Source organism: Octodon degus, unplaced genomic scaffold (assembly GCF_000260255.1).
Source record: "Octodon degus isolate 3935 unplaced genomic scaffold, OctDeg1.0 scaffold00018, whole genome shotgun sequence".
Lineage (NCBI taxonomy): Eukaryota > Metazoa > Chordata > Mammalia > Rodentia > Octodontidae > Octodon > Octodon degus.
This window is the reverse complement of record NW_004524594.1, coordinates 17,550,599-17,565,542: the sequence shown is the minus strand read 5'-3', so window position 1 is coordinate 17,565,542 and position 14,944 is coordinate 17,550,599. Positions and strand designations below refer to the sequence as shown.

At 55.9% G+C, this 14,944-nt stretch overlaps 1 protein-coding gene across 3 annotated transcripts in view; it reads left to right on the top strand.

Moving 5' to 3' along the window:
- The window catches only part of Osbpl5 (oxysterol binding protein like 5), an 84,035-nt gene that overhangs the window by 42,386 nt on the left and 26,705 nt on the right, over positions 1–14,944 (top strand). For all 3 annotated transcript variants that reach the window (XM_023710687.1, XM_023710685.1, XM_004627096.2), the window contains exons 2-3: positions 11,837–11,993; positions 14,145–14,227. In XM_023710687.1, the coding sequence (XP_023566455.1) occupies positions 11,837–11,993; positions 14,145–14,227 (240 nt within the window). The remainder of the gene's footprint in view (positions 1–11,836; positions 11,994–14,144; positions 14,228–14,944) is intronic.

Genomic DNA, 14,944 nt, shown 5'->3' with positions numbered 1-14,944 from the left:
TCTGAGTCCTCAGTGGGGTGCCCTGTGTGGTTCAGAGGTACAGAGAAGGGATGGGAGACCACTCTGGGAGCACCCGGGTGCATGGGCGCACAGGATCGGTGCTGGTGGGGCCTCAGGGCCCCTGGAAACATGGCAGTCCCAACAGGGTTCAGTTTACCCCTCCTGCCAGCGAAGAGCAGAGGGGTGGCCCGAGGACCACTGTGTTGCTGGATCTCAAATCTTGTTCCCTGATGGAAAGAATGGGGCAGGATGGGGAAAGAAAGGATGCTTCGGGCTGCGGAGATGGCTCAGTAGAATAAGCGCCTGCCTGGCAAGTGCAAGGGCCTGAGTTCAATCCTCAGTTCTGCCAAAAAAAAAAAAAAAAGATGCTTCACCCTAACCCTGGACAAGGCTAGGGGGCCACCGTGTGAAGTCTAAAGCCAATTGGACATAAAGGAGGAAGCTACACAATTACCTGAGTTTGGAAATTGGTCTTATGTATTTTAAATATGTAAATATGTATGGTTTTTGGTTTAAGTTCAGTTGTTTTAAGCCAACATCCTGTCTCTACTCAGCTGCTCTGGGATCAGAACAGTGACACTAGATAGGAAATAACAGGTGGCAGGAGATATGGAATGGTGAGATGTCCACCCTGTGCGCTGTGAACCCTGCCTGGACTGAGGTGGAAGCCAGGTCTGGCATGAAACTGGATGGCCTACAATGCTGCACCCGCTCTGAGTCCTTGGTACAGCCAGGGGCTCACGCGTGGGCGTCCAGTGGACCCTGGTTCCATAGCCCTGCAGAATCAAGGTAGAGATCACTCCAGTTTTCCAGTTCGGGCAGAGACACCACTGCACGAGCTACCTCATTTCCAGATGCAGTTCTGGTTTTCCTGGCAGAGGGGAGCACCCTGTTCCCACCCGCTTCGTGTCGAATCTTCCCCCAGAACCCGTCCTGACCTTGCTCCACTCCCTTCTTTAAAGGATGGTGCTGGGGCTGGTGAGATGGCTCAGTGGTCTACAGCACCTACTTAGAACAAGCTTAGCAAAGCACAGGGACCGCAGTTCGATCCCCCAGCACCACATGCCAGCCAGCCCCGTCCCCTGGTGGGCTAAGCTGGCCACACACACACACACACACATAAATAAATAAATAAAATTTTAAAAAAATAAATAAAGGTTGGTGCTATAATTGCTCACGTTTATTGGCAGCCATTCTAAATACTTCACAAGCTTTATCTTAGTTAATCTACACAGTAAGTCTGTGATTTGGTGCCGTCATCCTCCTGCCCAGAGGGAGAAATTGGCCCAGAGGAATGGAGAGTTCTTTTCCCTGCCGTTGCGCGTCGCTTACTGCTGTCCTGCTCCATGGGGGCCCTCGGGGGCCATCTTGTGCTGACGGCAGCTGTATTAGCCTGGGCAGGTCGCCTACTGCGTTCACCAGCTTTCTGGCCGATGAGACACAATAGTTGACACCCACGAGTTAAAGAGGAGAGATTTAATTTGGTGCACAGTTTGGGGATGCAGTGGGTGACGGTCTCTTGGCTCCAGGCGGATGGTGTGGCAAAGGGCAGGGTGGAGCAGAGCTGTGCACCTCCTGGCAGCCAGCAGGAGCAGGAGGAGCTGGGAGGGCACTAAACCCTCCCAGGGCGGACTCCTAGGGACGCACCTCTTCCGCCAGGCCCCACCCCGGACGCATTCAACTCTGAACTCGGCTGCATCAGGCTCCTGAGGAGCGCGAACTCTCTCGGCATTCGCATTCCCGTAGCTCCGCCCCCGAACTGGAGATTTGGAGGGATGTTCTTTTTTTTTTTTTTAATTAACTTTATTGAGAAAGCAATAGCAATGAGACAGTTTCAAAACAGTTACAATAATTAATACATTGCATATTGTTGTCTTCGTAGTAGTTATTCATAGTATAAGATGCAGACTGCAGATAACCCACTACTGTTATGGGCTACTGGAGTATATGGGATTATTTGGCTGAATTCACGCCCCTACAATATTTGAATGGCAATGGAATACCCATCTCTGGCAAAACTAAACAAAAAAAGGGGGATATAAATGAAGGACCATGTTGTAGCACATATATATTATATATATACAAAGTAGGCTAGATATACAGCTACTTTCTCTTAGTTCAATGAGAAGAAAGATTTGTACTTATAGTGGAGGGATATTCTAAATTTAAACCATAACACTCGCCTTCCGCATGCCTCAGTGTTCTCAGACATCAGATGAAGATGATCGCAGTTCTCTGCGTGCCAGGAAGGGTGAAGATTCGGTAAAACAGCCTGGAGTGAAGAGTTGTTGGGTACTTCACTGTTTTTGTTGTTGTCCTTTTTATTCTTGTGTTGGGGTTGCTTGTAGAAGGTGTGGAGCTGGGCTCTCCCTGCCAGTGCTCCCAGGGCCCTCCCTGCCACGCTCTGTGTCTCCTTAAGGCAGTGTGTGACCCTGCAGGGAGGCCAGCAGCCCCGCTGCAGGAGGGAACAGGCAACTCCTGAGCTGAGTGTGATGGTGAACACTGGTAATTCTAGCACTGTGGGAGGACCACAAGCTCAGGCCCAGCCTGGGCAACTCAGCAACTTACTGAGATCCTGTCTCAAAGTAAAAAATAAAAGAAAGGACTAGGGGTATAGCTCAGTGCATAGGCATCAGGTTCAATTGCCAATACAACACACACACACACACACACACACACACACACACACAGCACTTGAAAGAGAGCCAGATGGAGAGATAGAAGGGGAGAGAGAGAAAAAGAAGAGAAAGGAAGGGGGACAAGGCAACCTCAGGGTATCTAGCAGCCACTTAGCCCAAGTCCTCTGGCAGTGTTATTTGAGGCACTCACATCAGCAGACCAGCCTTGGAGCCAGACGCAGCCCCCTCTGGGAAGGCAGGGAGTCCCCTCCTCTTGCCCGACTTCCCTAGGTGCTGGCCAGCCTGGCCTGGCTATACCCAGGGAAGTCCGCATGCGCAGATGGGAGTGGCTGCCCCAGCACCTAGGAGGTGTGTGGTGTGGGTGGCAGGTGTCTGTCTCCGTGACCTCAGGTCTCTTACAGCCAGCCCAGGGAGGGAGTTGGGACCATTTAACTCTCTAAGCATACTGTCCTCCCTATGTCCTTAGTATCTTTCTCTGACAGGGGCCATGAGGCTGGGCCCAATGCTCCCAAAGGCGCTGACCACCCAGAGTCCACATGACTCCTAAGGGCCTCCCAGAAAGAATGGACCTGCGGCCTCTCGGGGCCCATGAGCACCAGTTTCCACTTCCCGGAATGGCAGTCCTGATCTGAGATGCCCCGCCCAGCCTGAGCTCATCTGAGCCCATACCAGGTGCCAGAGAAACTGAATGTCCTTTCCTCCAGGTGGCTCCACCCTGGCCCTTCCGGAGAGCCTTCCTGGGGCCAGCCCTTGCTCTACCTCCCAGAGCCAAAACCAGTCTGGCCAGGGAGACTGCGCTAGAATCACCCCCTCCCTCCTGGTTATCTCAGTCTCTGTTGAATTCAACTCAAGATGGTGGTTATTTGTGGGAGACCTGGGCCAGATTCTCCTCTGTGGAGGAGCTGCCTGGCAGTGCTGCTGTTTGGGGGACCCCGGCCTGCACCAACCCCTACACTGCAGAGTGGGAGGCTGAGCATTCTCCTGAGACCTCTCCTGCAGCGGGATGGCCCCTGTGCAGCCTGCCGGGAGCTGCGGGGAAGTTTGTGACTGTGGCCTGTCCCACACGTAAAGTCCTAGCCATAGGCCTGATCTGTAGTACCAGTCCAGCCTGTACCTTCCAGGGACATGACATTGTCCCTCTGTGGTACGGTCTCCCCAAAGAGCCAAGCCTCCCTGGGGCAGGGCATGCTGGGAATGAGAGGAGACTGCTGCCCAGTCCCGTCCCTGTATACCTCAGAGCAGTGCTGGGGTTGGCTGCCCTCTGTTCAGTCCCACCCTGTGGAGGCTGCTCCTCTTGGTCCCAGCATGACCTCCACCTTTCAGATCTATACTCAGCCTGACAGCTTCTTCCCTCATCCCTCCTGCGGGCAATAGGTGACCCCATAGGACTCGGGGTGAGGAGCACACCAGGGACGCTGAAGCTCAGGCTCCAAGGTTCTTGGTCCCAGTCCCTGGTGCCTCTGTCCTCCAGTCCCTGCCCTCTACCTCTGTGCTGCTGGCCGCACGCATTGTGCTCACCTGCCCGCTGCTCAGGCTGGTCCCCGTGGGAGTGGGCAGTGGGACGGACTGAAGCTAGAAGATGCTGTTGGAATGTGTAGCTTGAGCCTGCAAACCCCCTCTTGGACTCAACAATGGCCTGCTCACCCCTGCCTCCAGCCCTGGAGCTTCGGGGTCTCCAGCCCTGAAGGGAAGGGGTGGCCTAGGCTGAAGGGTTAGCTCCACAGTCCATGGCTGTCTTCATGGGGTCCCATGGCCACTCTGTGTCCAGAAAGACAAAAAGCCAAACCAGGCAAGCAAACCCAGCCCTGGGCTCCAGTGCATTCTCTTGGCTTTCCTGCAGCAACCCGGCCACCAGGCTCCTCTCCATCTGTCCCCTCACCTTGAGAGGCCAGTGACTTAGGAGTCTGGCCCACTGGAGTGGCATGCCAGGCATGGAATGGGAAAGTAGGGTGTAGGGTACAGGTATATAGAAGGCCTGGAGGGTTAAGGGGGAGCATCTTTTCTGGAAGTGGGTGTCAGTTGCCCCTGGAACCCCTGTCTTTTGTTTCTGTGTCTTTAAAACATGATGGTTATGCCCACTGTATGCCTTGTGGGTACTACAGGAATCTCACCAGATCAGACAGAATGTGGGGAAAGGCCAGGTGGCTTCCAGGGTCCTTCAGCTACTGCCCCAGGATGCGCAGGGGTGCAGAGAGGCTGCTCCCCCTCCAGAGCTGCTCACGCTGCTCAGTTGGAGCCCAGGCCATCAGTCTAGCCAGGTGACAGCAGCCTGTGTCGGATGAGGATATTGAGGCTCAGCATGCCTGATCTGAGAATGGTTTGGGGTTCCTGCCTCTAGTGGCCCTGGCTCCTGGCTATGCCCACCCAAATCACTCCCCTGGACTTCCCACAGCCTTGCCAGCTCCCAGGGCCCCCAGAGCTTGGCCACCTCGCAGCAGCTTGCTCAGGGAAGTCTAGGTCTCCCTTCAGTGGGGAGCGGTGTGCAGCTTGTGGGTACAGTATACGCTGTGGTGGGTCAGGCAGGTGAGACCTGCCAGGGGCTACATCTGGCCTGGCCACCTGGATGAGGTTCCTTGGACTGGCTGGGTGTGGCTTCTTGCAGGGGAAGTGGCGGGCGGGTGTGTCAGGCTGGCTGGCCGCCTGCAAGGACCGCTGAGGATGCAGAAAATCAATGTCACTCAGGAGGCCAGGTGGATGAGTGCCAGGGATGGGATGAGCCAGGCCCACAGGCGCATGACAGCTGAGTCAGCCTGGAGGACACCCAGGCATGGCCCACACCGCTCACGGAACCGGGCAGACCGCTTTCCTGCCTTTCTGGGATCAACCACTCTGGCCAAGTTTAGGAAGACTCCCAGGGAAGCCCCAATCCCACCTCCTCCACCAGGAACCTGGCCCACCTGTCTTGTACTCTGGCTCTTTGACGATGTCCAAAGTTCAGAGGGGTTTGAGATTTTGTGCCATTGTTTTTATTTTTTTTTTCTTTAAAATAAAAATAACTGATGTCAAAAAAACATCAAAAAAAAAGTTCAGAGGGGACTTGGGGCCAGAAGCTGTGCTCCCCGCTGGGCGTGGCTTGACCCACCGGAGCATAGACCAGTTATTTCCTTCAAGCCATCAGTTTCTGTGTCAAAACATGATGGTGCCACCCACTCTGCCTTGTAGGTGCTAGAAGAATCTTTGCAGGGCTGTTGGCTCAGCAGAGAGGCTAGAAGAGCTCGGGCCTCACACCCAAGGTGCAGGCCAAGGGGCTCCAGAGAGCTGCCCCAGGGATACTTACCCAGCCCAGTTTGAGTCCAGACTGTCAGGCTGCCTGGAGAAGCTGCCTGGCATGTTTCTGGTTCTCAGCGTTTGCCCTCCTAGGGAGGCACTCAGTAGTCTCAGCGGGGTGGCTCAGGAGGTAGCAGTTTCCTCTCAGCAGGATCCTCAGAGCTAAGGGGTTGGGACCTTAGCAGGGTTTTAGAATGCAATTATATGGTGTTGGCATAATGGCTACTGTCCTTTTAACCAATGGCTATTGCTCATCTTTGAAGGTGTCCACTGTCCTTTAACAGATGCCTTCTATTGTTCTTTTAAACTGATGACTGCTAGGAGCCCATTATCCTTTAGCTAAGAGCTGCTGTCCTTTCTTGGGACCCGCTGACCTCTCTGTCAGCTTTCTGAGAGTTGAGAAGGTAGTGGAGCCTGTAAGCTGGAAGCCTTTGCCTCATAGCCAGAGCTTTAAGTATGGCGCTAGAGATTTTTTTTTCTTTTTTCTTTTTCTTTTTCTTTTTTTTTTTTTTTTTTTTTTTTTTTGCCCACAGCCTTTAAGGAGAATCCACTGAATTCAGGCAGGACTGTGAGCTGAGGCACCTGCCTTCCTGGCCCCAACCAGTTGAGAGCCAAGCACTTTGTCCCTGCAACACTTACCTGCTCTCCCTCCACGCTACCCAGGCACCCTGGGCACCAGGGATGGCCTCTCCCAGCTGCCACTGGGACCTATGTCCCCACTCTCCAAGTCTGATTACAAATGGGCTAAGGGACGAAAGTGGCTAGCAGAGGTCACCAAGGCATTAGGGAGAGCCATTTCCCTGGCTGTGTGGTCCCTGATGCCCCGAGGGACAACAGGAAGGAACTGGGTCTGCATTGCGTCCTCCACTGGAGCCCACACAGGTGGGATGCCAAGTGGGTCATCAGCCAAGCCTGGCCCAGGTGACTCCAGAGCGGTCCCCTGTGTGGTCATGATAAGACAGCGTGGGCTTCCTTGGACTCATTCTTGTGGCCCAGGGTGGGTGGGTGTCTGTCTGGCAGTGGCGGAAGGGCTGAGTGTGGTAAGGCCAAATCCCTGCTTAGAAAGCAGCTGGAGGGAAGTGGGCACTGCAGGCCGGCTCTCAGTGGGTGGGGAGGTCCCAGCTGGGTGGACTCCATGCCTACTGTCCAGGTCTTGCTTTAACCTGGGATCAGAGAGCTTGTCCCCAGGTGCCCAGACACTAGTGTCCAGGGTGAGCCTGACCTGTCCCTGTCTTATTTTTTCTGGTGGCAACATCGCCTCTTATGCCCATGATAGGAAACAGAGTCTAAGGAGTCTGCTCAGACCTGCACTGAGGGCCCAGGAGTGCAGCCAGAGCTGACCTCTGTCCTGCTTTCAGTGTCCCTTCCTCAACTCTGGAAGCCCTTGGAGCTCAATGGGGTAGGAGAGAATAAGGGATGTTGGGGACAGGGACCAAGAGGTGCCATGGTGGGGGAGAAGGGTAGCCAGGTGGAAGGACCCAGCAGAGTGGGATCTGCAGGGTAGTGTGTCCAGGCCCTGCCGCCCCATAGTGACCACATGGGTGTGTCTTGCTTGTGGCCTGTTAGAGCAGCAGAAGTTCTAGATGCTGTCCTGTGGCTGGCAGTTCTTGTGAGCACTCACATGCCCACCAGCCCTGAGCATTCTGCAGTCGTGGGTGCAGGCTGGGGCCAGGGTTCAGGAGTGGGCCTGAGAGCAGGGTGCCAAGGTCTCAGGAGCATGTAACCATCCCTGCCCTGCCTGCAAACTGCCACCTTGCCAAGCAGGGCTGCAGATAATGCTGTTGCCTGCTGCCGCGGTCGGTCTCTGTCGACTTGCTCTGAGCCCCCCAGGACCCTGCCTGATCTCAGCAGGATCTCCCAAGGCTCTGTCTAGCTGAGGGCTCATCTGCTCTGGGAATGCTGCACTGTCACCGATAGGTGCTCAGCCCAGCTGAGTACAGAGGAGCTCAAGGAGCCTGTATCAGCCAGGGTGTGCCCCACGTAGGAAGCCCTGCCCGGCCCAGCAGGGGTCCTGCATGATTCACAGTAACACCTCGGCAGGCCAGCCACTCCTGGGTTCAGAAAGCCAGGAAAAGGTGTATGGGAGCAAGGGGCCAGGTCTCCAAGGAAGGGAAGAATCCACTAAGGCCAGACAGACACAAAGGCAGAGCTCAGAACCCTGAGTAGAGAAAAGAGGAGAGATGGAGTGGAGGTCCGCCGGGGAAGCTACTAACCTTGTCCCTGAGCAACCCGAAGCCTGAATAAAACCTCCACTCCCAAGGCCAGGCACGGAAGGTGCTTCTCAGGGCTCTGTGCACCTAGCAGTGTCAGCTGGCTGCCCAGCCAACAGCAGCAAAGTACAGCGGCCAGGCAGGACACCAGGGCCCATCCTGGTCCTACTGTAGTGGCTGGCAAGAGACAAAGCTTCCTTAGGCCTTCCAGGAAGGGCACTTGACTGCACCTTTGTCTCCAGCAATGGGTGCCAGGATGTGCCACGTGGCTCTGTGGCCTGTAGAATTTCTTGCTGAGCTCCAGGCCTGCACACCTTCCTCCCCAGGTCTGGGCCAAAGCCAGGCAGTACCACCACATATATCTGGTGCCCCTCCCCAGGCAACGCCCCATCCTGCTGTCTCCTGGATAGGCCTGCAGTGAAAGGAACCCTTGGGGAACAGAGGGCTCTGAACTGTGGCCCCACTGGGCAAAAATCTGACTATTAGATCCACATCACCCTCAGCTTCTCCCAGCCCAAGGACACGCAGGGCTGTCTACCGGTGTGCTGAGCCAGGGACAGTCTCCGCCAGCCTCACTCTGGGCTCCTTCCTCCTTGCCTCCCTCTGTACTAGGACTTTAGGATCAAAGGGCAGGGCTGGCCACTGCCGAAAGTAGAGATGGCGCCATATCTCAGCAGCAAAAGAGGGCTTTGGCAACTGTACAGATGATATTGAGAAACCAAGAGACTGGAAGGTGGCACTGCTGGCCCCATTTGTCACAGAGGATAGTGCAGCAACCCGTGTATTGGCCTTTGGTGGCCTCGGACAGGCAGAATTAAGGCCAGAGAGAGTCCACCAGGAGGCCTTGGCAGCTGGAGCCTGCGCATGGGGCTTCCCATGCGGTCAGCACAGCTAGAGGGAGAAGGCGCACCTGCTTTTGTTTGTTTGTTTGTTTGTTTGTTTGTTTGCTTTGTTTTTGGCTAGCTCAGCCTGCCCCGAGGGTGGGGCTAGTGCAGCATGTCATACCGGGGATCTGTACTGGGGATTGAACCACGGTCCTCTACGCCTGCCTAAGCTTGCCTAAGCAGGCACTTTAGACCACTGAGCTATCTTTCCGGCCCAGTATTAGTGGGACCCTAGGGCACTGCTGCCTCTACTGGCAGTCTGTCTTTTCATCTACCTGTCTTTCCTTCTCTTCTCTTCTCCTGTCCACTGTCCCTTCCTTGTCTCCTTCTTCTCTAGGGCCTTCAGCTTCTAGGCAAAGGACAGCTGTAGGCCCAGCATGGGCTGACAGTGGTCACCCCCCAGCTGTGGGGCCTGCAGTCTCAGAGTGCAGGACTCCCCCTGCCTGTCAACACCTAGAGGATGGGGCCTCATTTTCAGCAGTTCAGGCGTTCTCTGTGTTATTCCTGCCCTAGCACTTGGTGTGGCCACCGGCCAGGAGCAGGACTCTTGCCTGGGTTCCTGGGGACACTGGCTCCAAGAATTTCTTGGAGGACCCTCCTCTGAGCTGGAGATTGGAGCCCAGCATGAAAGGCACAGGATTAGGGGCCCTGTGCTTGCTTCTGGGTGGGGGAGGGGCAGTGCTTACATCATGCCAGAAACGCCCACTGCTTGTCCTGCTGAGTGCTGAGACACAAGGAGTTTTAACAAAGAATAAAGCACTGCCAGTGTGAGCTTCCAAAGCCCCCAGTGCTATGTGGAGAATGCGCATGGTGCAGCCAGAGCTGGGCCCTCCATGTGGTGTGGGATCCCACGAGACTCCGCCTTGGGAGGTGTGGGCAAGGGGCATTCCGAAAGGGAGAAGGGTCCTGTGTGACCATGGCAAGAGCGGGCTCGGTGCTTTGGAAGACCAGAAAGGGGGCCAGTGTGGCTGGAGCCGAGTGGGTGAGAAGGGTGGGGGTGAGGGTGGAGGATACTGGGTCATGGAGGGGCGGCACAAGGAGACGGGGCCTGGATGGCATCTCCAAATGACCTGGGATTACCTTTGAAATGCACACCCTGGCTTGGAGGTGGGTCCTTTGAACTTCACCTGAGAAGTTTGGATGTGGGGTGACCAGGAAGGAAGACAAACGAGACTAATCAGCTGACTGGCTATAAAGACGCAGGGAGCCGGGAAGAAAGGAAGAACGAGAGGGTTGGAGGATGGATGGATGATGGATGGATGGATGGATGGATGGATGGATGGATGGATGGATGGATGGATGGATGGGTAGATGGGAAAGTGGGTAAGAGACGAAAGAAGACGGATAGAGAAATGGGCGCTGATGGAACATACAGAGCCCCTGCTGCTGGTAGCACTGGGAGAAAGCACACAGTGGAGTCTGAGGAAAGGCAGCCATTGGTCCCCACACCCTCCCCGCCCTAGATCAGGTGGAGCCGAGGCAGATGGCCAATTGGACAGCAGAGGCCATGCCGTCCGCCAGCCTCAAGCTGCACAAACAGGAACCCCTCAACCTGCTCCAACACAACTCAGTTCAGCCTCCAAGAGGAACAGGGCTGTAGGTTGGAGGCTCTTGTGCTGCTCTCCCTCAGGAGAGAGCAGGCCCCACCTCTTCCCCAAGTCAAGCAAGAAGGGCTCTGCATGTGCGGTAGAGTGGGGAGCCATTGGCCACCCAAAGAAGTTACTGGTTACAGCACCAGAAAGCTGAGTGAAAGGGAAATTGATCAGTAGATGCATTAAGGAGCTTGTCCTGAGGAGTAGACAGACAGGATAGAAGCCAGCATAAGCTCTGCCGACTTCTCAGGCTGTCACCCAGGCCAAGGCCCTCTGTCCTCAGAGCCACAGTTTGCTCCCCTATAGAATGGGCTGACAGCTGCATGGGGTTCAGTGCACCAGGTCCTGCTCTGGCATGACTGGTTGCTGTATGCTTGGGATGGGGCTGTGCAGGCACAAGGAGAGAACTGTCCTCTCCCATGGCTGCCAGGGGCTGCAGGAGTGGGTCACACATGAGCTCCTGACCTGTAGGGCAGTGTCCCAATTGGTGTGGCAGGTGGTTGTGGCTGTCAGTCTTCTTCATGGTTGCTCCTTCTGTTTGCACCCCAAGATGCCCCCAATCCCTGCAGTGCTGTGTGACAGGAAGGTAGCACTAGCAGCTGGGTGCGAATTCCAGTACACCAGATTTGAGCTCACCAGAGCCTCTCCTCGTAAAGGTGTTTGGCCCAACAACAGCCAGCCCAGGGCCAGTGCAGGATGTGGCTTTAACCAGAGGAGCTTGCGGGGAGGGTGTCTCATGGATCCTGAGTAGAGTGAGCTGGGCCAGCCCCAAGGATACCTCAGCCTGTGCAGCCATTTCCTGGCACTCTGGGGCCCCCTGGTCTCATCTCCCCATCGTCTGTGCACAGGCACCTCTTAGCCATGTATACTCAGTGAGTGTTTCCCACCACGGAGGGCCATCACTGGGTAGGAAAATCTGGAGCCCAGCTCGGATGGGTCAGCATCCCACTGAGGTCCACTCAGCTGTCATCACCATCCTTGTGGCCACAGTCCCCCTTGTATCCCTGGGAGAGCCCCACCTTCAATAAACCCTTTTCCCAAGCTTGGCTATGCAGCACTCTCTGGCTGATTGCCTTTGCCCACCCTCAGGCCCTCCTGGCCTGTCTCTGAGAAGTCTTAAGAGGGAGATTTGCCCCCAGGTGTACCTTGGCCTGTTCCTGGTGTGTGTGTGTGGGGGGTCCCTTTAGCACTAGGCCATCCAACCTGAGGTGTGACTGTGTGTCCTTCCTCTTTCATCTTCCCAGAAGCCCCCCAGCACCCACGCCATGAAGGAGGAGGTCTTTCTCCGGCGTCGATTCTCACTGTGTCCACCAACCTCCACCCCGCAGAAGACTGACCCCCGGAAACTCACACGGCACCTGCTCCTGGGCTGTGAGAACGAGCTTGGTCCAGTGGGCCCAGGTTGGTATTGGCTGCAGGGGGCTGGCTCTTCCGGCTCTGCGGCTGCTGTGCAGCCTCAGGAGGTCCCATGCCCTGGGCCTTCACAACCAGCAAGGGTGACACCTGCTCTGCTCACATCCCCACACGGGGGCTATGTGGGTTGGATGGACAAAAGATTCACAGCGCGTTGAATTCACAGCTGGCTTCTGTGGGCCCAGGGGAAGCCCATTTGGCCATGGAGGATGACAGGGCCCTCACAGCCCATCCTCAGGGGGCAGCTTGTTGGACTCCTGGGGTCGTGAGTTGTAGTCATCCCAGAGATGCCAGAGAGACAGGCAGCTTGAGCCTCAGCTCAACTCTTCTGTCTGAGTGACCCCAGGCCAGCCACCAGATCTTAGTTTACTAATCTGTGAAATGGGGACAGCATTAGTAACTATGCCTAGCTGCCAACAGGTCCCCGTCTCTGGGAGGGAACAGTTCAAAGCAGGCCTGCTGTGTGCTGCTGTGGAGAAAGCGTGGAGCACCAGGATGCACAAGGAGGTCTCCCCACACTGGTGGGTGTCCTCCAGGCTTCCAGCCCTGTTCCTCCATTACCCCATCACACATATTCCCCATCAGGGAGCCTGAGCTGAGTCCTTTCTGCCCTACTGCGACTACGGACCCCCGGGGCCCAGCCCTTCCTTAGTGGGGCCTGGAGGGAAGGGGTGGGGGTGGTGCTGGTCCTAAGAGACCCCAGCTCTATCACCCCCTCTTGCCATGAGGCGTGGGGCCATGGGGAGGCCCTCCCCTTCCTGCCAGTTACAGTGCTGCCCTGGGTGAGCGGGAGAGCATTGCCCCCCCACTCCGGCATCAGGGTTTCAGCGGCTGGTGGCCATCCCATCCAGTCTCAGCCAACAGATGGGGACATCAAGGCCCAGAAAGGGGACGTCTTACAGACAGTCACATAATAAATCCTAAGTCCTTGTCTACCTGGCCCCGACTATGTGGCACTTGCAGGAGCAGAGGTGGGAAGGGGAGGGGCAGGTCCCAAGTGGTGGTCAGTTTCCAGGGTTTGGTCCTCAGAACAGCTCACTCTGGTGCAGACCCCAGACAGGGCCGGGGCCTTCTCCTAGGAATGGAGTAGCAGATCCCCAGGGCTGGGGCAGGCAGGTGGCCATGACCAGGCTGCAGAGGGAGGAGTAGTGCAGGCCTGTTCCTGCCGGGCACCCCCAACCTCAGGTGATCCTGGGGCCCTGTGTCTTCCTGGCCAGGAGGCAGCACCATGCAGGGGGGCTCACCTGGCTGCAAGCCAAGCCCCAAGTGCTCAGGATGAGAGTGCCGCTCACTCCAGAGACTTGGCTCAGGGTACGGTTGCTGTGTTCACAGAGACCTCCAGGGGCTAAGTCACACAGCAAGGGAGCCACCTTCCCCAGAACAGGCCATGGTGGCCCCTGACTGGCTGCTGCTCAGAGATCTTGGGCAGAAGCAATTCCTTGAGTCTCTGTCCTGGTTTTTTGGGAGAGAACCACTTCCAGGCCCCCAGGCACATTGTCTGCAGGCCCTCCAGATGGTCCTGTGGGCGTCTGTCCTCCCTACTCCCATCCCCCTCACTGCCTGCTTGGCACTGGCACAAACCACAGGAAGCACACAAGAGTGGCCTATGGGTAGGTGGCAGGCCTCCGCTGTGGCCATCTCTTCCTGTGCCTGCCGATAAATTCAGCCTTAGAAACTGGTTTTAGGGTGAGAGGAGCCAGGGCAGTGGACTGAGTTGACAATCAGGTTTCCCCCTTCCTCCTCTGGCAGCCATGGTGGCACCAAAGATGGCATCTAACCACCTTCCCTCCACCCCAGGTCCAGGGCTCTGGGGGCAGTGGCACCCACCAGACGGATATGTAGTCCAACACTTCAAATCCATATGCCCCAGAACCTGGATGTCGCTTTCTTCCCCTGAAAACTGGGAAACGTACAGACCCAAAATCACACACCACACCAGGCCCAGGTTGCCCAGTTTCCACTGGCCCCTCCCTAGCATCCTGTGTGGTCATGTAAACCTGGCCAGAGCTCCTGGGTCCCTGTCCCGGGTGAGGCTTGCTGACTCGTGCACAGCCACCACCATCACTGGCTGGCTTCCTGCCTGGCCTGCAAGGCCTGGACCACCACATCCCTGCTCTCATGCCAAACTCTTTCTTTCAGGGAAGGATATGGAGCCCCATGGCCCATCACTGCCAAGGGAGGAAGAGCCCCAGACTCCCGGCTCTGCCACCAAGGTGCCACCGGTAAGAGTCCAAGGAACCCCAAATCCCAGATTGTGGAACTTGGTGGGGGAGGGACATGGAATGAGGGGTCAACAAACAGATGTTTTGGGTTTTATTAAAGGCTCCTTCTTAGAAAGACGCAGGGGTCCTGGGAAGGGCGGTAGGCTGCTAGGAGGGTGGGGGTGCAAGAGAACTCACTCAAAAAAAGACTCCAAGTTCCCCTGTTGTAAGGCATAAGGTGTGCTGGGCACACCTTTCCTAGGTGTTCCAAGTTCTTGGGGACTCCCTGCATCTTCCTGGGTGGGAAGGACATGGGTCCAGGGATAGTAGGGTTGGGGAAGACCCTCCATTTCCCACGGAGGGTCTGGGGAAGCCGTGGTCCCAACACTGACCCAAGGTGGTAGTGCCCAGTCCAGATGCCAGGCCAGGGGTAGTGAAGTCAGAGACCATCCTCACCTGGCCCGTCCACTATTACTCCATGTGACCCAAGTGTCACCTGGCCAGTGGCTGGCAAATGTCTCATCATTCAGATCTGGTTCCATCATCATTCATGCTCGGCTCAAAGATTTCTTCCTGGGCAGAGCCCCCCAGGATCCCCTTCTTGTGTCCTTTCTTCCTGGAATTTTTTGGGGGAATAAGCAGGTGTCAAAGAGAGAAAGAAAGGTCCATTCACATGACTTTTATTGCCGTACATTGTTGTACTTCTGTTTTATTATTATTATTTTTTTTTTTAATTTT